The sequence below is a fragment of the Cinclus cinclus genome, chromosome 16 (genome assembly GCF_963662255.1).
Source record: "Cinclus cinclus chromosome 16, bCinCin1.1, whole genome shotgun sequence".
Lineage (NCBI taxonomy): Eukaryota > Metazoa > Chordata > Aves > Passeriformes > Cinclidae > Cinclus > Cinclus cinclus.
The window spans coordinates 12,501,770-12,523,777 of NC_085061.1; the positions used below are offsets into that span (position 1 = coordinate 12,501,770).

The 22,008-nt window shown below is 54.9% G+C and overlaps 2 protein-coding genes across 7 annotated transcripts in view; both read right to left on the bottom strand.

Moving 5' to 3' along the window:
- Positions 1-20,459, bottom strand: part of CDIP1 (cell death inducing p53 target 1) — a 32,295-nt gene extending 11,836 nt beyond the window's left edge. For 2 of the 4 annotated variants that reach the window (XM_062503982.1, XM_062503979.1), the window contains exon 1: positions 7,965-8,098. The gene's annotated coding sequence lies outside the window, so the exon portion shown is untranslated. Of the gene's footprint in view, positions 1-7,964; positions 8,099-13,049; positions 13,088-20,421 lie in introns of those variants that run through there. The other 2 variants (XM_062503980.1, XM_062503981.1) reach the window with 2 other exon arrangements.
- Positions 12,148-20,614, bottom strand: UBALD1 (UBA like domain containing 1). Of its 3 annotated transcripts, none has more exons than XR_009933724.1 (4): positions 20,422-20,614; positions 14,754-14,813; positions 13,050-13,746; positions 12,148-12,587 (listed from the first exon to the last, which is right to left on the bottom strand). XR_009933724.1 is itself a non-coding variant. In XM_062503983.1 (3 exons), the coding sequence occupies exons 1-3, from the start codon at positions 20,527-20,529 to the stop codon at positions 13,426-13,428; spliced, it is 489 nt and encodes a 162-aa protein (XP_062359967.1). In that variant the 5' UTR covers positions 20,530-20,614; the 3' UTR covers positions 12,148-13,425. The 3 variants fall into 3 exon arrangements, 1 of the variants encoding a protein (XP_062359967.1); XR_009933723.1 differs by having other exon boundaries at positions 12,148-12,590; XM_062503983.1 differs by having other exon boundaries at positions 12,148-13,746.
- Between the last annotated feature and the right edge of the window lie 1,394 nt (positions 20,615-22,008).

Here is a 22,008-nt window from a genome sequence, read left to right on the forward strand (position 1 = left end):
TCTGCGAGCACTTCCTGATATAGCACATTAAAGACATTAAGTTAATTAGGAGACAAACCAAAGATGTCACTAAGGGCAGCATGCACACATCACCAGCAGCTTTATATCCAATGCTCAGCTAAAACCACAAGCCCAGAAGAGTGGGTAGCAGCCAAAATCCAAGCCCACTGCACTCCTCTACTCCAGATTCCAGGCTTCATCCTCCCCTCCAACACAGGGATCCAGCTCCCCTTCTGCCATGAGCTGGGTGATCCAGACCCCTGAGGACCTCAAAAGCATCCCAGGTCGGAGTCACTGCAGCAGGGGTACAGCTTTGGCTCTAGGCCATGATTACCTCCCAAAATGGAGCTGCACTGAATCCCACGGGTTCCTTTCCCTCCTTTAAAAGGGTGCCCTGCTTCTCATTTGGAGAAATAATCAATAAGATCTAACAGGCTGCTTTTCATTCATCCCCAGCCAGAAATCTAATCTCCTGTTAACAGCACAACCCTGAACACATCATTTATCTGCTGCGGGTACCAGCACGCGCAGATTTTACAGCTGTAGAGAGTGGGGCTGCCTGCATCACAACGACTAATTTATTCTCAGAAAGGCTAATTTAATCTGGCAGTGAATGTTCTCCAAGCCTCCTCACACAGAGCAGCTTTTCTCTTGGTTGGCTTAACAACAATACAGCATATCCAAAAACGTGGAGGGATGCTAAGGAAGAACACTGCCCCTGTGTTTGAGCTCTCTAGTCTGAGAAATTTCTCTTGGTAACTACAGGTTTTGGGAAAACATAGAGTCCCTCTGGTTTTTCAAAAAGCCAACTGTATTTTCAAGGCAAAATACACAACAGTTTAGGCTATTTCCCCCTCACATACAATTGTGTCTTGACAGAAAGAGCTGGGCTCTTGATAAAACTAAAACCCAGCAAAGGTTGTATAGTATTAGACATTCACTTCAAACTGCACACAAAGAGCAGCAGTCAGCACACCTGGCCTGCAGGTGCTCCCTGCCACAGCAGGTAACTTTCCCCAGCCCACACGTCAGAGGAATAAACTTCAGAACAAATCCAAAAGCTTTTTGTTTAAAAAGGCTGGGTAACTGCACCATGAAGTGTTTCAGAGAGAGCATCCTTCAGCTTCCTAGCCTCTGCCATCTGCAGGGGGGCAATAAATAAGCCATCAGAAAGATTTTTTTTCATTGTTTTTAAATTCTAGGTGGTATTTTCCCTTTTCTTGTGACAGTACACACAAAGGCATTGTGTGCCCACAGCCAGGCTTAGCCACATGATCCTCCGTGGACATGGCACCACAGGCTGGTCCTCACCTGGATCTACCCCTTGCCCAGATCACTGGAGAGCCAAGCATAGCTCTGTGGAGTCAAAGAGGCTACAAAAAGGCAGATTTATGCTTTACAATAGACAGAGCTGTAGCAGCCTAACCCTCCATGCTCAGGATTGTTACCACCATCCTGCTGGGAAAGAAAAGCTGCTGCTGTGCAAGCCTGGATCATGTCTGAGAGGGCTCCTTGGCTACAAGGGCAAAAACGTGCCCCAGATGACATCCAATAATTTAGGACGATTCAGTAATGTGGGAAAAAGGCAAAAATCAGAGGGAAGCAAAGCATTTACACAGGCCACAGAAGAAATAGAGAAGAAAACAACACAACACTCCCCTTGTTCCTATCTGTCAGGAATTGCTGTCCCAAGAATAGCCTATTCAGAAACCAGGAAACTCAGAGAGCAGCAGGGAAGGGCTGAGTCATGGCCATTTGGAAAAAAAAAGAAACAACTCACAACAAACCAGCCGAAGAGGGAAGGAGAAAAAACATGGGACAGCAGCTGTTCTGGGTCTTGGAGATGTGAACAAGTCAATCCAGAACATATTAGTCAATCTCTATTTTCAAAAGCTCTGCAAACAAATGGTACTGCCATAAAATGCAGCTGTCCCTCCCTCTGCTTGTGGGAAGCAAATTGCTGTACCAGGAAAAGTTGCTGGTGCTTCCCAGCACCAGCCCCTGGCTACAACACCCCCTCAGCCAGGACACAAACCACTCCCAGTCTGTGCCCTGATTTTTGCTCCTCTGGAGCATTAGCATCCAAATGTCCCAAAGATTTACAGGCTGGGCAAGTGCTTTCCCTTTGGAAAAGCAGTTCCATCTCAGGGATGCTATTAGCAGAAGGTGAGGAGCCATTTCCCTTCCCCACAGTGGGAGAGAAAGAGGTAAAACATGACTTGGATCAGCTTCCACAACTCTGACAACAGATGAGCTAAAGCCAAGTGCTCCCATCTCACATCCAGCCTCAGCACGGCCTGTCTGGCCCCCAGCAGAAACTCTTCTCACATGACAATCTTTGTTCTGTGACCTAAATGAAATCAATTGTACAATAATTCTCTCCAGGGCAGTAATCTTGGTCACTCACCCATCATCTGAGAGATTACACCTGCTCTCCAGCTGTGGGGGTTTGGGAGGAAGAGATTTCTGAGCACTGAGGGGCCTGTTTTTCATACAATTCCTTGATGATGTCTCACAAATCAGGGAAGGGGGCGGTGTCTATCTTTTCAATCACACAGTTATGCTTTGAAACATATCTGGAAAAACACCTTTTAACTCCTTTATGAATTACCCTGTAATTCATAAAATTACCCTGTGATTATCCTGCGCAATTCATAAAAAGTACCCTGTGAGGTACTGTCAGATTAAAGTTGCAAAGGTAGGAAGTGGGAAGCCCCTCAGAGCTGCTGCTTCTGGGGAGTGGGTCAAGACAGAGCCTGCTGTCCCCAGACTGAAAAGATCACCTGTGCTCAGGTGTAATTGTTCACCTCTTCCCAGCTCTGGGAATGGCTGGGAAAACCACAAGCCCTTCATATGTAGGCCCAACCTTGACACTAACTCCAGAATGACAGCTCAAGGAAACTGTCCTAAAGCAAACAGGTTCTCATGGTTCAAATTTTGAGTAGAACTCCTTTTCTCTGCAATGACAGAATGCAAGGAGCAATAAAGATGAAATACAGCTACAGCATGGGCTGATGTGCATGCATCACAGTAAGGTGTGATGGATGGAATTTAGGATTGTAAGACAGAATGCAAGATGGAACAGTAAATGTCTAAGTTAAAGCAGAATACATCTTCCAAAACTGTTAATAGGGAGCCAGGCTGTTAGGGCAAGGTAGGGAAGATTTACCTTTTAAATGCAGAGACAGGGTATCAAAGAAAGTTCAGGAACACATACAGGAGAGACAATTTGGGGCAGTGGGACCCCCATACCAGTACAAATGCTTTGTCCTAAAATCTCTAGGACAACTAGCTAATATTCCATTTTCTTATGTATAAAGGAGGCAAGGAATAGAACTATTACTAATGCACAGTAACCTTACTAATCACAATAAAAATGAAATATTTTACTTAATTTGCACAGAAAGCCCCAGCTCAGCTCTTCATTCTCTGATGATCTCAGGTTCCATCGTGCCAAGTGGTACAAAGTCAAACATGCCAGAAGCTGCTCTGCACAGCTCCTAAGATGTTAATCACATTGCCACCTTTTGGGGCTATTTATTTTATTTTATTACTAAATGCAGGCCTGCTAAGAGAGCCAGGCTTAAAGACAGCTGCGCTGAAGTGCCTCACATGGAGATGTGCAGCACAAAGCACTTTGCTGCTGCCTCCATCCTCCACCCAGACATATGACCAGAACAGGGCTGCTCTCAAACAGCTGTTTCTCACCACCACAAATACACAAACTGAAGACTGCAGCCACAAGGCAGCTCAGAACGAATGGGCCCAAAGCAAAACTGTAACAGCAGCCAAGAGTCTCCCAGAGGGTTTCACACCACAAATAAAATCTGAGCTCCCCCTGCCTCAGAGACTTTTTTCTGGTGAGAAAATGGATTGTGGTTTCCTATGGCAGCTGCTCCAATTGCATTCCCTTTGATCAGAGGAGACAGGTCCTATGCAGAGCATGTAAAGATCTGACACTGCTCATGAGAGTGGCACTGCTTCTCTCCAGCTGTGAGATGGATACTCAGTGGTGTCTGGGAACACCAGGAAAACAGCAAGGTGAACATCACATCCCAAGGCAGAAATTGCTCATCATGTGTTTTTTGAAAGAAAAAGTGTACACAGATCTCTGTGTTTGTACACTTGTGTGTTCTTGCCTTGCTCTGAAACCTTCAGGAAAGTTGACTGGCTCCAGGGTGGAGTCTTTTGCCTGCATAAAAGCTGCAAAATCAGGTCCTGGAAGCAAAACCAACCAAAAGCCTCCAGCACCTTGCAGAACTACTAAAGCTCCCACTACAAACCATTACTGTTCTTGTATCAGGGAAGAATAGTGCACAGTTCAAGTCCTTTTAAGACACCACTGACTGCTGCTAAGAGCCACCAGGTGTATCAGCATCTATTTGTTGTTTCCTAACTCTCCTGCCCACCCTGTGTTCAGCAGCTTTGCATGGCTCACCCTGGGAGGACACCTTCTGAGAAGCTGGCACAGCTGTCTAGAAGTTCAGATATATTCAGTCCTGCTGCCTTTGTAATTATTTTATTCTCCATATTATGCAAATGCTATCTATTGCCTCTCTGGCTCACCTGGCAGTCACCAGCCTTTCCTGGAAAGGTGCAGGAAAACTGTCACGTGGTACAGAGTCCTGCTAAGAGTGGCAGGAGTGAAGCACCAGCCCCACTGCAGGCTCTACAAAATCCACTACTTAAAAAAAGTTAGTTTCTTTCATTATTGTCTGCTGATTAAAGCAATCATAAGAAATCAAATGTAGGGCTTTACAATGTAATACAGACATAGAACACTGAATTTCGTACTTCTCTTTACCCACAAGCAAAAAACAAGTCTTGGATCAGAGCAGATACTAAGAAGTCTGTGTATTTCCTTCCAAAACCACTCATCCTCATACTGGAAGATCAAAAACATCTTTTAAACACATGCATTTATCTACTAAATTCACATGTGAAAGAGAAAAAAATATATTCTTTTATGTAATAAAATCACTTTCATCCCTTCTTTGGCTATGTTAGTGAGTAAGACTGGCAATGACAATACTTCTGCAGGTGCCAACACCATGACAAGGACCCAAACTCCCCTCAAAACATACAGATGTTGTAGACAGACTTTAGTCTGGCCCCTGCCTGAACATCCCTACAGGAGCACCTTAGCTGTGCTCCCAGGACATGTTTGCCACCTGTGTTTGAACTGTTGCCTGGAAAGGCTGACCTGGAGCAGAGATTAGACAGAGCAAAAGGAATAAAATAGGTATTTATTGAAAGGGTACACTTGGGGCAGTGCAAGAGCCCTGCCAGGGCTACACCCAAATCAAATCCAAGATGGATCCTGGTCACAAGTTTTTACACTTTTATAAGTTTTGGTTCATCTACACATTGGGGTCAATTGTCCAACCACAGCCCCAGGCTATGAATTTTCAGCCTCCTGGCTTACCCCTTTCCCTTGCTGTTGTTTCTGCTTTTTGGGTACCAGTTGTCCTTGATTCTCATGCTAGAAAGGAATTGTTTTGTGTAACTACCCCATGAAGAGAACTTACTAACACCTTATATGAAGTTTCAGAATTACACATTAAGCAGCAGAGATTCTGAAAAATATAAAAGTTGAAACCCAAGGCATCACATCCAGAAGGAAAACAGTGCCCATCGTGGCTTCCCAGGCACAGAAAGAGCTGATTTGGAAGTGACCTTCAAAAATGTGCTCATAAACCAACACCAGGTACTGAGGGAGACACTCTCCATCCCTTCATAAATGCAGCTGAGACAGAGCGGAACAGGAACACAAGGAAGTGAGTTTCAGAACTGAATTTGAGGTGCAAGACCTGTTGGTCTTCCATCTCCTTAGGAAGGGTTCTGAAATCAGAGCAGCTGCCTCACTGTTACCTGTCCCTGTCACACCTGTGGCAGGATGTTTTGGTACATGGCAGAACACACACATCCCCATTCCCAGCACCAACCTGAGTCAGCCCTGAGCACATATGGCCACTGCAGCTCCACCACCCCTCTAAGAGCAGCTGGGCAGGACTGACCATGTTTGCTCCACCTGGCATTGCTGGGGGACATTTGGGGACACTGCTCTGTCCCCCTGCCCTTCTTACAGCCATGAAGTCACTGCCTGCCTACCTCCAAGCAGGAATTAGCTCCTCATGTAACACCTAAGGAGAACAGAGCAGGTGCATCACTAAACATTTCCGGGGATTTCCTGGGACACATGGATGTCACCACAACATTGAGACAGAGAAGTCTTTGGGAGAGGGAGGTTTTCAGCCTGTGCTTTCCACACAAGTTTATTTAGTTCCTGAACAGAAATGAACTGTGGTTATATACCATGCTATGTCTATGTAATACTCACTGTAGTTTTCTCTGCTGCCTACTCTGGTCACAGTCTTTAATCAGCAGGGTCCCTGCAGAAATTAAAGCCCCATTTTAAGTACTTTGGATGAAGTGAACAAGCAGGAGGTTCTTGTGCATATTCCCAAAAATGTTCCTCAGAGAGTTCTACATACAGTCCAAACCCACTAGAATTATAATTTAAAACAATTCTACTTAAAACATTGTGCCTGACCTCATCTCTACCACCTGGTATTTTGGGCTTAGCCTAGAATGTGACAACTGCCAGTCCCCTCCCCAGTTCTCACTGGTGCAAGAAGACCACCTCAGAGCAGCTTTTCCTCAAGCCAAGGGGCCCAAACCTACATTTGCAGGGACCTGGAGAAGTTTAACCTTGAGCATAGCTCCTGTGGAGGATCCAGAGGACACTGGCATGGCTGTGTCCGTCCCAGCCTACATGTTCCCACTCCTCTACACAGCCCTGGAGTTCTCCCCAGGATCCCAACCTCTTTCCTCTGTTCAGCAGCAACCACCACCCTGTGCTTTTCCTAAAGCAAAGAAACACTGCCTTTCCTTAAGCAACCAAACAGCTGCTACCCTCTGCCTTTCCAGTCCCCTTGGGAGGGAGAACCCAGATCTCACCATTTCAACGGTTAAAAATCCCACAACTTCCCAATAATGTTTATTCCTTGGTGTTTGATGCTGTGTATTAACTGAAGGAGCTCTCCTCATTTCATACTGTCAGTGTGCCAATATCATCCTCACCCATCACCATTTCTCTTCCTGCTTGTCAAGACATCTCAGCTTCTTTCAGCTCACTATCCCTGACCACCGGGCAAGCTCGTCTCTCCCGAGCAGGGATAACTGGAAACATGCACATTCGTTCCTAGGCCTGCTTCCCTGCTCTCCCGGGATCTGTCTGGATCTCATTTGCTCCTCTCTCAGCTGTTCCCCCGCCGTCCTCCCCGCCAGCTCCTGACCTCGGCCAGGCAGCAGCGCTCGCCTTACACCGGGAAGTCTTTTCCCAAGTACACGACCTCGCTTTCCACCCGATTAAATTTCATCCCAGCGCTCCCGTCCCAACCCTTCCCGGCGCTAGTGAGGGCACAGAGAGCTGCAGCTTGGTAAGATTTCAGCAGTACCCTGCGACACTCTGGCAGCGTTAAAGGCCCGTCCGAGGCCAGGGCTGCCTCCCGCCGCTCTCCCGCCCCACGTCCCCATCCAGCCGTGCCTCCCCGGCTCCGCAGGGAACGCTCCAGCCACGGCCGAGCACCGAGCCCTTCCCTCGGCCTGCTTCCTCCTCACAGACTTAACCAGGGGTTGATTTCCATCCCTTTTCTTCCCAAGAGCGTAGTGCTGGTCTTCTCCTGCCTGTGTCACCGTCTGCGCTCAGTGTCCCCCCAGTGCCGAGTGTCCTCCCGTGCTCGGTATCCCCCCTCCGGTTCTCAGCGTCCCCTCCCCCCTTGGTGTCCCCCCACGGTGCTCGGTGTCACCCCCGGTTCTCAGCGTCTGCCGCCGGGAGGCCGCCGCGGCCTGTCCGGGGCTGAGGGGGCCCGGGCCGCCTTCCCGCCGCGGCGCCCGGTCCCGCCGGTCCCCCGAGCCCCGCCGGTCCCGTACCCGATCCCCACGGCCCCACGGGCACCTACCGGCTCCCGGCGGCGGCTCCGGCACCTGGCGGCGGTGGGCGGGGTGGGCCGGACTGGGCGGGCGGTGCCGCGGCGGGGCGGGCCTGGGCCGCGCCGGGCCGGGCCAGCCGGGGGCAGGGCCGGGCCTGCTGCCGCTGCGCTGGGCAGCTCCGGGGAGCCGCGGAGCCGGGGAATGCCGGCACGGTTTGGGCTGGAAGGGCTCTTAAAGATCATCCCGTTCTACCCCCTGCCGTGGACAGGGACACCTTCCAATATCCCAGGCTGCTCCAAGCCCTGTCCAACCTGGCCTTGGACACTTCCAGGGATCTAGGGGCAGCCACAGCTTCTCTGGGCACCCTGTGCCAGGGGAGAATTTCTTCCTTAATTTCTTGACCTTAATTTCTCCTCTTGCAGTTAGAAACCATTCGCCCTTGTTCTGTCACTCCACTCCCTCAGTCCCTCTCCAGCTCTTTTGGAGGCCCTTTAGGTATTGGAAGGGGCTCTGAGGTGTCCCTGGAGCTGCCTCTTCCCTGTCCTGCACGTGGTGCCTTCCCTACCAGGTGTCCCAGCTCATGCCACACGTGATGCCCCTGCTCTGGCCGATGTCCTGCCCCACACAGGGACATGCCCATGCCATGGATTCTGGCTGCCCCAGGACCAGAGAGCCTGTGGAACCACGAAGACACCTTTCTGGCTCCAGTAGTCTTAGCTGCACTGCAGGGACCAATTAAAAGTGCAGTGTTCTAACTCAGCCACACACGGTTTCAGTCATTTCTCACCTGCTCCTAGGGCTCCAGAGATACCTGCTCTGAGATTTAGGTGTTCTGGGTCCCATCCTGTCCTGGCAGCTCTGCTTGGGGTTACTCTGGGCTGGAGCACACAGCTCCCAGTTCCCAGGCAGGAACACCTGTACGCCTTGCAGGCTCCTTTTCTCTCTTCCCTGTGTCACAGTGAGCGACCAAGCTGCAGGTGACAACGGGACAGGCACCCACAGCACCAAGTTCAGACTCTGAGTGGGAAATGCTGTATGTAACATCAGAAATATCTGCCTTGCTCATACCTTGCAGCACAAGAATATGTTGTGGTGGCCTTGTGCCCTCCTGTCTTCTCCAGAGGCAGCAATGGGGCTGGCACACAGCAATTTTTGCACTTCATCCCTCGTGAGACCTGGCAGCCCCATGCCAGATCCACCTCACCTGTTGTGACCTTGACTTTGAGCACACCACAGAGCAAAGACAACAGCACTTTGCCAGTGTGACGAAGCTGAAGCTGGAACATTTGTCCCCTTTGGACATCTTTCATTTCAGTTTTGGGGAACTCCATGGGCACCACTGTGGGCTGGCTGGATGTGGCTGATGCTGTGGGTCCCAGAGAAACATCCCCAAGCCCTGGTCTTCTCTACACACTTCTTAGCTTCCCTTCTTTCCATGCCCCCATGCCTGTGTGGTCCCAGTACCAGTAGTCAAACCCATGTTCCTCAGATCACAGACACGCTGCAGGAGATGATCACCACCATTTGCTCCCTGAAAACCACTGCTGAGGGACCCCTCAGCAAATTTCCCAGAGGTGCATGCAGCAGAGCTGAGTCTGTTACTGGAGAGCTCTTTGCAGAGAGGTTGGGCTCCCCAGCGACCTGCATGGATGGCACAGGTGCATGGGATGACTGGGATGACAATCTTTCACAAATCCTTATGGAAAATGCACTGAAGCCTCCTAAAGGCTGCTCTGGCTGCAGTCACCTGCCTGGGTCCATATCACCCTCACAGCCATTGAAGCAGCCACCCATCCCTGGTATCCCATTGTCCTGGCCACCTCTACTGCTCTTGTCCCTCCTGCAATGCCAGGAGAATTTTACCGTCTAAAATTTTGATGTCCAGGGAGACCCACAGGGCCGGGGATGGGATGGCACTGGGAGTGATGTCAAGGTGTCCTGCTCCATCCCAGGGGCTGCCCAGGCCCTCCCGTCCTGGAGCACGGCGAAGGGCTTGTTTCTCTTGGTCACTGTGGAGGTGTCTCAGGAGCTGTACCAGAGCTCTCTCTGTGAGGTGCTGCAGGCTCCTTTGCTGGCAATGCCCCGTGGCTCCAGCATGGCTGGAGCTCTTCTCTCTCCCCAAAACCTCGGGGGCTGTTTGGTTTCAGAAGCTCTGGCTGGGAGCTCAGTTCTGAGGCCTCACACAGGCTGGGCTGACTGCTGGAGCAGCAGGAGGCCATAGGGACCTGTCAGCCACATAAGAGCTCTGTGGGCACTGACATCTCTGTCATGCCAGGCCACTGTGCCAGGTGGTGCCACCAGACCTTTGCCAGGTGAACAGCAGGGCCACACTCAGCCCATCTGAGTCCCCAGGCCACTGCAGCCCCCCTGTCCCTCTGCCTCAGGCACTGACATGGCTAGGGTCACTGTTCTCCATGGCAGTCCAGGACTGGCCATGCCCAGGGACTGGCAGCAGTGCCAGGGGGACTCCACTGTAAGTCCACCCAGGTTTGGGATGTTGCTTTGCTGGAGGCCTGCCAGAGCTGGCGCTGCCCAGAGCAAAGCTTTGGTGTCTTAAGCCAGCTCAGAGACCTGGAGGATCTGCCTGAAGAAGGTGCTGGGTGAGATAAAACAGCTGCAGGATGTAAAAGGTACCCAAGTTGTCCATGGTCTCAGGAAGCGCTGCCCAAAGGCCTGGGGGCTGCAACCCCACAGCCCACTTGTCAGGAACACACTGGGGCATCTCTCAGGATGTTCTCACTAGCCATTCTCTGGGGCTACAGTAAACACACCTCCCTGCCTTGCCTGGGTTCTGCAGACACCCAGATTCACCCAGGGCCACATGTGCTCCCCAGGGGCTGGATTTTGGCAGGGACATGCTGGGGAATCTGCAGCAGCAGTGCATGAGGCTGCAGAAGCTGCAGAACAGCTGTGGGGTGACACAAAGGACACCCAAGTGAGGACAGTGTCTGGGAACCACTTGTGCCACGGCGGGTGCCTGAACCACACTGGGTACAGGATTGTCCAGACTTGGCACATCCCCACTCGGAAGCAGCTCAGCATGCCAGGATTTTGTCACCATGCCATGCTGGTGGAGCTGGGGACAAACAATGGTGGGTGGCTCTGAGGAGGCTGAAGGGAAGTCAGGGGATGGGAAAGCACCCAGCTATGAACAAGGTGCTGATGGAGCAGGCCTTGAGTGTTGTGAACAAGCACTGGCACTGGGGTGGTGGCTGGGCAGGGGTCTGCAGGGGATAGCTGTCCCCCTGTATTGTTTCTGCTTCTCTCCCTTCAGCAATGAAGATTCCCCCCAGCTCTGCTCCTGGCACACACAGGCATGTGCTGCATCCCTAAGTACTCACGCAGGTGCCTGTCCTGAGCATCTCCTGGGCCACCAGCCCTGCCACCTGGGTAGTGCTGCTGCTGAGCAGTCCCCAGGGAACTGCTGAGGGTGAACAGCCCCACACAAGGCTGTTTGTCCTCGTGCTCTGCAGGTGACAAAGCAGGCTCCTGGGGAGCTGGTGCCAAGCTCACAGGTGTCCAGACAGGCCAGGGGGCTGTGAAATGGCACAGGGGGCTGGGGAGGGGCACGTGCACCAAGGCTGTGCTGCCTGGCCTCGGGGGACTGGTGGAATTGGGCATCACACTGCCTTGGCACCCACTCATTGCACTGGGGTAACACCACAGGCCAGAGATGCTCCCTCCTCTGTTGCCTCTCCTGTGCATCCCCTGAGCTCCTGGGGACACATCCAGAGTCTACACAGTTTTGGGCTGTGCCATGTCCCCATCAGCTCTCTGACCAGTCAGATGACCAGGTTTGTGGTCTGGCACGTGATTTTGCAATTCTGCTCCTAGTGGCCCTGGGGCAGCCACAGGCACGTTCCCCTCCTCACCACCCAGGTCTCCATATGGCTTCATCTGTGCTTCTCAGGCAGGTATTTCTCTTCAAGGCTGGGGACAAATCCTTTCTATGTGTGGCCTGGGTAGCTATGTGCAGCACCCCCCCACCTTACAGACCACCCCCACTTCCAGCAGGACTTCATACTGGCCCAGATGTGCTCACCACAGCTGGGACAGAAGATGCACAGCCCCCACCAGCTTGGCCCATTTCATCTCAGTGGGGCAGGACTGAGGGTGGCAGCTCCAGCACAGCTCCATGCAGGGATGCTCACAAGGGCCAGCTCCAGCCCTTGCTCCCAAGCCCTACCCAAGCTGTTGAAAAGGCACCCCGGGTGAAAACATCCCTCCTACATTGTTTATTTAGCAACACAAATAAGAGACTGAAATTAATTATTGACTGGGGAGTGCAGGGGCACAGCCTTGCTGGGAAAGGGTCTGGCAGGGACAGCAATCTTCAAGGGACCTGGGGAAGAGGGGATAGGAGCCAGGTCACAGCAAAACACCCAGGACCTGTACATGTCACAGGGGATCCTGAGGACTCAGCAGAGCCCTGTCTGCTGGGGTCTCACACCACAGCTGATGCGGCAGAGCCGGGCTTCTGGGGCTGAGCCCTGGATGCACCTGGCCAAAAGCAGCTGGCAGTCACTGCATAGCTGGAACGGGGTGCTTGGAACAGCTGGAGATGCAGCCATCCCTCCTGGGATGCACTGAGCCACTGGGAGAGGGGATCCTGAAACACTCCAGGCTCAGGCAGCTTTGCCTGTGTCCCACCGCTGCTGCAAACGAAGCAAAGACACTGGGTTCAAAGCAGAAGAGCATGTATTGCAAGCGGCTGCGGCACATCCAGAGAGACTTCCAGCCGCCGGGAGAAAAGAACAGAGGGGTTAAAAACGATCCCAGTCTCTAGGGTTACACTGTGTCATGCAAAACAGCCCTGGGGCAAACCCCATCCGGGGAGGTTGAGGGGAAGGTGTTTTGGCTCAGCCAGACCACCAGTGCTCACCCCCTGCTCCCCATCCGGGGCTGGGCAAGGGGCCAGACGCCTCCCCAGGGGCTGGTGTGCCCCAACCCTGCTCACCATCGAGGACGGTGTGTGTGGGGTGGAGGCTGTGGTGGTGCAGGAACAGCCCCTGCTCTCTCCATCCCTTACAAAAACCAAGCCTCGTGGGGTATCTGTCCCCCCACCCAGTTGATCGGAGCCAAGGGATGAGGAGAAACACTCAGGCACAACTCACTCTGCCTGGTGGGGTGGCCCAGGGGACCCTGAGGAAGGGCCCTCCTCTGTAAATGTCACTGGCATGCAAACTCCGGTGTCCCAAGAGAGGAGGGGGTGCTCCCTCCCCAACAGTCTGGCAGCGTCAGGGCTCCAGGCAGAGGCCGGCACCGGTCCCACGCAGCCTCCCGCTGTCTCTGGGGAGCTCCATTCAGCTCATGAACAAGTAAAAACTACTTCAAACCAAACCCATGCAAGGCAGCTATTTGCTCATGTGTCTCAGCAGCTGCCAGACGCCCTGGCAGCAGAGTTCCTCTCCTCTTTGGGGAGGGGGGGAGAAAAAAAAAATATATATTTATACGCAGGGGTCCCCACTGCGTCCGCTCTCCGCCGCGGCCTCATCTCTCTGCCTCCATGGTCACGTTGGCCTTCTGTTCTGCGCTGGCCTGCTGGGAGACGGCGGCTGGCCAGCCCGCGGGCTGCGCCGGCGCGGCCGGAGTCCACATGCTCTGCTGCTGCCCGGGCGGAGAAGCCGTGGGCCAGGCGGGGTTGAAGGCCCCGTGCTGGGGCAGCGGCGGGGCCGGGGGCGGTGGGGAAGTCGCCATGGAGGCCACGGGGCTACTGCTGTTGAAGCTTTCGGAAGCCTTGAGGCGGGAGAACATGGTGAGGGCGTCGGGGAAGTTGGGTGGCGTGGCCGGCGTGTTGGCGGGAGTGCACATCTGTGGGAAGGAGACACGGGGTCAGGGGAGTCCCCTTCTTCCCCCATCACCAGGGCGTGGCACGAGACCCCTCTGCCCTCCTGCTGTGGCATACGGAGCCCCCAGACCTGCGCTCTGCTAACCGTGCTGCCCACAAGCAGCTCTGTTGAAGGCTCATACTGTGGTAAGAGCGCCTGGCAGAAGACACAAACAGGACGCCCTGTGCCCAGAAAAGTCGGGGATGCCCTCTGCTCCACTGATGCCACACTGGGCCTGCAGTTTTCAGGCTCTGTGGGCACAAGGCTCAGGCTCAGCTCCCCCCCCCCAGGAGACTGGGCATGCTCCAGCCCTGCTGGGCACTTGCTTTGTGGGCTCCAAATCCCCAATTGTCCTGGAGAGTGAAACAAGGCTGCAGCAGCCAGTAAATCCTTATGATGCATCTGTCCAAGCAGATTATGGGCTGCTGGGGCAGGAGAGGTAAGGGACAGAGTCTGGGGACAGGTAGAAGAGAGCAGAGGCAGGCAGCACCCACGTGTGAGTGTTTACACACCTCCAGATGCTCTGCACAACGCACCAGAGCAATGCTCCAGGAATTTGCTTGCTCCAGTGAGCTCACAGGGACCTGTGTGTGTGTCTGCTGCAGGATGGGAAGCACCATGTATCTGTGAGTGTGTAGTTTACATAGGTCAGTGCTTCAGGCTGCTCCAGGCTCTCTCTGCCACGCTGGGCAGGTGTGGACCACTGGCTATGCCCAAAATGTCTCAAATGCCTCAGACTATCCCTTCTGGAAGAGTAGCCCCAAACCATCTGCAGGGCTCTGCTGTCCCACTGCATAGGGCAGGCTATGCCACTAGCTGCTCTCCAGGAAAACCTTCCTTGGCAGGCAGCTCTGGCAGTGCCCAGCCAGACCTCCCTGTCTGCACTCCTGGAGTTGGGAAGGAGCAAGCTGGACATGAGCAGCAGCCTGAAGCACCCGCCAGCTGGTGCTCTGCCCTGGGAGAGCACTGGAGAGCTGGGAAAGCACTTACCATCTGATGGTGGTGGCTGTAGGGGATGTTTGTTTCTTGGAAAAAAGCACTGAGAGCAGTCTGAAAGGAAGGAGAAAAAAAAAAAAAGGCAAAGATGATGTTACCACCTGCATCCAAACTAGGCACCCACCTCACCCCTGCACACTACTAGACCCCAAAGTTGATCCAAAACAGGCCCTGGGGGGCCTTGAGGGCACAGCTGCTCCCTGTCCCCAAGCAGAGACCTGTGCCTGCCATCTGCTCACACCAAGGCAGGTGGTAACCCTGTGTATTTGGGACCACCATCCTTGCAAGAAGCAGCTACTTCTGTGGGGTCAGAGCCCAGCAGGTGTTTCACAACTTAGAATGATGCTCTGCAACCACCGTGTGCTGGGAAACAAAGGAAATCAAACCCAACCCCAGCAGGAACCAGTTAAAGGCATGTCCTCAACAGGACATGATCACAGTCCCCCCACAGTCACCAGGAGATCCCCAGGGCAGGTGACCACCCCCCATATGCCAGAACATTTCCAGTTCAGTTGCAGACAGAGCAGGATGAGGACTGACACTGTTTTGTATCTTCCAGTTAAAACCAGTATTAGTCTGGTAAATACATCATATACCACAGGCATGTGAGAGGACAAAAAGGGCTGCAGGGAGGGAAGGCCAGGGGAGCAGGACGGTCAGGAGGGCAGACACCCAGCCCAGGTCTGGGAAGAGCAGAGACAGCAGGATACTTGGGGGTGCACAGCAATGAGCTGATGCAGGAATGGTGTAAAGTTCTTTACTCAGAGAGTGGGAAGGCCCTGGCACAGGTTGCCCAGAGAAGCTGTGGCTGCCCCATCCCTGAAGTGTCCAAGGCCAGGTTGGATGGGACTTGGAGCAGCCTTGGATAGTGGAAGGTGTTCCTGCCCATGGCAGGGAAGGTAGAACAATTTGACCTTCAAGGTCCCTTCCAGCCCAAACCATTCTGTGATTCCATGATGGTGACTCCTGTTCAGCACCAGGCTTCAACTGATTTAGGGCTAGAAAGCAATGTTTTGATTAAGTTGTAGATGGGACTTGATGGAAATGTAAGAGAACTGTTTTGGATTCAGTTCTGGTTGAAGGAAAAGCCCCCTTCAGTCCCATTCAAGCTTCTCCCCACGGCCTTCAGGTCTCCACTCGGGGTGTGAGGTGCGGGGCTGTGGCCGGATGCTGCCACACTTCCCAAAACTCTGCTCCCTTCCTGAAAACCAGGGATTGGGGTTACCCAAGCTGCTGTGGAAAAAAATGCAGAAAAGACTAGAAAAAGCACAGGAGGTTGTACCAAACCTTGTCCAACTGCAGCAGCCACAGTCCTGCCACCACACATGCTCCTCATCCCAGTGTCCACATGCTCCTGTGTCATTCCCAGGGCCAGGATGCAAGTCAGCTCAGCTCACTGATCCAATGGGAAAATTAATTTAGCCCCAAGCATCCAGGCTGGCAGGCCCTGGGAAGGCGAAGGGGTTTATGGTTTCCTGGCTAAATAACAGAAAACTATTGGTACGACCAGGTGGCAGCCAGAGCAACATCTGCGAACAATGATCCAGACCTGGGTGGGGGAAGCAATTCCTGCTGCAGAGTCTGGCAGCTCCCAGACCTCGGGGGGAGTGTGCAATGGCTGGGCTGGCAAGGCTTTTTCCTGCAATAGCTGCATTTAATAACACAGCACCTGAACTCTGAACCCAGACATGCTGCGAGCTCAGAGCCCTCAGCTCCTGCAGGCAGGGCCCACAGGATCCCAGGGATGGCCATGCAGCAGGAAGAGGGTCTGTGGCCCTAGAGAGAGCTCTGGACAGGACAGCACATGGCTCTGAATTAAGGAAATGTCCAACAGAGACACAGACACTTCTGAGGCAGTGACACCCCCCCCCTCCCCCCCCCCCGCCACACTACCCTTCGTCCTGGGTGAGGTCGGACGTCAACACCCACAGGCCCTATCACTGACAGATCCTGATAAGAGAGGGGGTAACACCAAACGGGAAACACAGGCAGAGGTGTGGACAGAGACAGATACCATAAGCTGATCAAATCTGCTCCATGCTCATGTTTTCCAAGTGGCCTCATATCTAGGACTGTGCCACTAGCAGACAGGGGCAGAGAAGGTCCCTGGTGTCCCCCTGAGCTGCCCATCAATCCCTGCCTGCACTGGGATGAAAGCTGTGACTGGGCAGAGGAAGCACTCTGCTAGTGCAGGCCCCTCTGCCTGAAACAGTGTCTCTTCTCTTCCATCTACCCCTTTCCAAGCATGGCAGAAACAGTCTCTGTGCCCAGCACAAAGCCCACGACCTGCAGTCACCTCCCAAGGGACCTGCAGAGCCACAGCTCAGCCACTGAGGGCCCCATGCTCCCTTGGTGCCAGGGACACACACATAACCAAAGCTACTGATGCCACCTGGTCTCCAGACTGTGTCACAAGTGCCACGGTGACTGGTGCAACAGCAAAGCCAATTAAGGCTCCTCTGCCAGAGAAGGAGCCTGAGCCCAGCTCAGCTCTGACCCTGGACTAAAGGCCCCATTGCCTATGTCACCCTGGTGTGTGGGGGAGCAGGGCAGCCCCACACCCATGGCCTGGCCACGCTCAGCAGGTGACCAGGCCACTGTGCCCCCTCCCAGGATGTAAAACCAGGAGTTTCACAGGACACAGGGACTCTGCCAAGGTGCCATGAGGGTGACAGAGAGAGAGAGAGATAGAGAGAGAGGCCGGAGAGGTGAGCTCTGCCAGCATGGGGCACCCAGCAGCAGGGGCAGCCCTGGGGCCGCCCTGTCCTTGAACCACCAAGGAAGGGGCTTCATGAAACATAATACATAAGAGGAAGTGAAATCCAGCCACGGACCCAAGTGAATGAAGGCAGACACCTGCTCCTCCTCTTGTTCCCCACACACAACCTCTCTACACTGAACAGAGGCTCTTAGCACCAGGAAAAGGATGGAATGGGTGAGATTTTTTTAGAAGCAGTTTCTTCTTATCCTTCCCAAACAGCCCCAAGGGCAATGAGCACATAAAGCCAAATAACATCTTTCTACCGGAGAAGGAGCCTGATCCACTGCCCAGCCCCATGTGAGACTCTGCAAACTCTGAAATGTCTGCCTGGTAACCTGCTGGGTTCTAGCCATGGAGGAGCTGCTCTCCCTGGCTTCTCCCAAAAAGCCAGGCCCTCGAGGCCAAGTGCTGGCTTTCACCCAGAGACACTCCAGGTTGCTTTCTTGGGCCTGTAAACCTCCCCCTGGGATCAGCCATGGCACTGCTCCAGCTGCTGGAGGGCTGGGCTGGCAGTGCCATTTTGGCTGGCACCCACAGCAGCCATCCCTGAAAGCATGTAAGGGCCCACAGAGCTGCAAACTAAACAGGGCACAACAGGAGAAAGCCTGTCCAGGGTCCCTAGAAAACAGGATTGGAGTCATAGTGACTGGGAGAGGCGATCCACACCCTACCCATGAACTGCACTGTTCCCTAGGGATAGATGGGATGAAAAAAAAAAAAAAAAGAAAAAATCAACCCCCGAGTATGGGACAGACTTTGATCAGCTCATACCACAGCCAAAGGGACTGTATCCCAAATGTTTTCCTGACCTCCCACCCTGCTCACTGTCCTGGATCATGTTCCTCCTGCTCCAGAAAAACTCTGAGTCTACCAAGGCTGGAAAGACACAGACAGAACAAACCCACTCTGCAGCCTTCACTTCACCTTCCTACACACAATGGCCCCTGAGTAGCCAGCCTCACAGCAACCCAAGCCCGGGGAAGTGGTCCCAAAATACCAGCATCCCAAAGCTGTCCATGCTCCACAGCAGCCCCTCTGTCCCCCCTGCTGGTGACAAACTCCACAGGGGCTGTCACAGGCAGCAAGCGGGACACTTGCCCACAAAGGAAAGGTCCTGGGCAGGGCAGATGGATGCCAGGAGCTGGGACAACCCAACACCTGCTGTGTGTCACTGGGCTGTTATGCTAGCTTGGCACCCCTGTGCAGAACCACCTCTCCCCGTTGTGGTCTTACAGGCAGGAGCAGAACCCTCAAGTACAAGCAGGCTGATGGAATTCACGCTGTGCCCCTGGAGCAGTGCTTTGACTCCAAGGAGATGGTTAATTTATGCTGCCTTCCCTCGTGCTGAACTTGCCTGAACTCCCCCGATTTATACTCACTGCAGATGCAGACCAGCCAGCAAAGGAGTGCTGCACTGGAATAACAAAAGCCTCGGGAGTATCCCAGAAAAGAGGTGAGAGCAGGCTGGAGTGGTCGGGAGGTGAGCCCTCCCCAGCGTGGCTCCCAGAAGGAGCCGTGCCCAGCGGCCATTTTGCAAAGGGAATTATCTGACCGTTGCACCAAAAGTGAGTGGGAACATGGTAACGGCAGCGTTTGTTTACAGCCCAGCTTCCTCTGAGTCATGTGAGTGCCCAGCCGGCAGGAGACGGCTGTTTGTACTTGTGCAACTCGACAAACGGTGGCAAAGTTCTGCAAAAAAAGCCTTTTGAAAGACACGTTAAAACTTCTGTCATCCCTCCCCGGCTCTTCTGCGACACACACGGAGGTGGTGGAAGAGGATCTCGCCTGTCCCAAAGGGCCACTGTCAGGCTGTGTTAGTAAACAAACGCCGGAGCACGTTACACATGCAACAACACGTCCCACGCCAGCGGTGCTCCCGTTCACCGGGCATGGCGGTGGGGATCGCCGGCCCGGTCTTCCGCACATCCCTGCAAGCCCACGCCGCGCTCCCCGGCCACTCACGGCTCGGTTTGGGATGCGTCCTGGCCTGTGATAGAGCATCTGGGAATGCTGTACCCGCACGGCGATGGAACGCGTCCGTGCCGGGTCCATCGGGCCGCGGTTCCGTTACGGAACAACCCCGGGACAGGAGCAGAGGTGCTCCAGACACGGAGGAGCTACAAACAGAGCCTCCTGCTCCGCTGCCTGACTCAGACCTGCTCCCGCAGCACAGCACAGACACTTCAATTACCGAGGTGCCATTAGCGTCAAATCCATCAGCTCCAGCCTAGGGAGCTGCAGAAGGGAAGGAAAAATCCTATTTAGAAAGCAATTTAGTGGCGACAGCCACCGCACTCCTCTTTGCCCCCTACACTTCAGGTTCGGGGATTTCCGAACGAGCTGAGCACCCTGAAATGCACCAGGGAGCTCCACCGGCACCCTCCGCCCCACGCGCGGCGTTAACCCTTGTCAATGTCACGGGGTATCCCTCCCCGCGAGTGAGAGGAGAAGGCGTCTGCAGCCAGAAAAGCTTTGACCTACAAAGTCTCCTCTCCCGCGGCTGCCCGAGAACTCAAACTCCCCGGGGCAGGGCCGTGGGAAAGGCTGCGCTGGGGTTTTCCAGCCCACGGCCACGCGGGAGGGCTGGGGCGGGGGCGGAGGGGAGCAGTAGGACGGCTCGGCGAATTCGGCGTCCCCGGCCCGGCCGCGATCCGGCTTGGGGCCCCGGCAGGCTGCGAGCCCCCCCCACGCAACGTGGCTTCCCGATCCCCGCCCCGCGTGGCGCCCACGCTCCCACGGGCACCCCCCGGGGCCCCGGCCCGCGCCCCGCCGCCACCGCGGGCGGGAGGCCAGCGGCGTGTCCGCAGGGCCGGGCACCGATCCACCCTGCCCAGCCCCCCTCCCCCCGAATGCCCCCATGCGGGAACCCGCCCGGGGCCGGTACCGAGGCGGCGGCCTCACCTCGAACTGCCAGTGGGCCGCCTGCAGCAGCTGCTTGGCCTGGTCGGCGGCACATCCGGCCGCCAGCACGAACTGGTTGATCATCACCTGGTGCTTGAGCTCGTCCATGGCCCCGGCCCCGGCCCCCGCCGCCCTCAGGGCGCCGCCAGCACGGCGGGGCCGGCGGCTCACGCCAATGTTTACCGGGCACTGACTCACGGCGCCCGCCCAGCCCCGCCCACGGCCGCCCGAGGCGGGGCGGCGCGGCCCGCCCCGCGCGGCGCCGCTGGGACCCGTAGTTTCTGCTCACCACGCCGCCCCTTCGCCCTACCCCCGTCCGGACCACGATTCCCAGCAGGCCCCGCTTTGTTTGCGGAGCGCTCGGCGCGCGTTGAGTGACGCGCAGGGCTGGCCAACCGCCGCCCGCGGCTTGGTAGTACCTGACCGTATATGGTCAACAACGGCGCGGCCCCCAATGGGAGGGCGGCGGGGGCGGGCCGCGCGCGGGGCGGGACCGCGTGGTCACGTGGGCGCGGGCGGTGTTTACAGTCGGCCGCGTGCGGTTTCCTGTTGACGTGAGGGAGCGGCTGGGCCGGGCCGGGTCCAGCCAAGCCGGGGGGGTGCCGCCGCCCTTCAGCACCGCGAAACCCCCGCAGGCCCTCCTGTTACCCTCCTACGAGGGGTTTGCTGGAGACCCCGTGGCTCATAGCTGCCGTACTGCTCCGCGTCCCGAGGGGCGGTGGATTAGTAGCCCCTTGGCCCCCGCGCCCTCCATCAGCACTAATAAACCCCGGGTGGGCTGCCCATCCCCTCCTGATCCCGTTTCTCCCTTAGGCACAGCGTGTCCGTGCATCGGTGAGGCAGCTGACAGGAGCTGAAGGGAGAGGCCTCAGCCAGGGAAGGTTCTGGAAGGTGCCGGGGGGCTCCCGTGGCCGTGAAAGGCTCCTTTGAGAGCGCCTCTTTGCCACAGCAGATGAAAACTCGCGGCCGGGCAGGCGCTGCAGGGCCCGGGACGGCGGACAATGGTGTCGCTAAGGATAAGCAAGCACAGACACGCGGGTTGCTGACCGGGGCTGATAACACCAGGCAAAAGGTGAAGGGAACTGCCGGCTCCAGCCACCTCCACTTTAGCTGAGCGGTGTTTCTGGGCTGTCTCCTGCAATTTGGAGGGGTTTAGCCTGGCTGTGAGTGGATTGTTCATTAACACCTCTGATCCTGGCCGGCATTTTGCAGGTATTTCTGAGCCGTGAGGATTGAATGGCAGAAGTTTAGTCAGGTAATGCACTTGATCTGTAGGGTTTGCAGCCTCCACTGTGTGGACAGGAATTGCTCTGGTATTGTCCAAAGCTGCTCACCATTTTGCACGTTCTTCAGTAACCTTTCTGGAGTTACACAATTCAGCCTCTCCAAGCCTTAGAGAATTTCAGGGCCAAGGGGTTTCCCTTCTCATTCTATATATCTCACTGCCTAAATGCAAGTGAGAGCACAGCTGTATGTGGCAGTGGGACATATCAAGAGGTGATTGCTCATTTCTGACAAGGTCAAGACAACCCCCAGAGAGAAGTGGCATGGGGAAGTTTGTAGCCACCGAAGTGTAAATACAGCTGG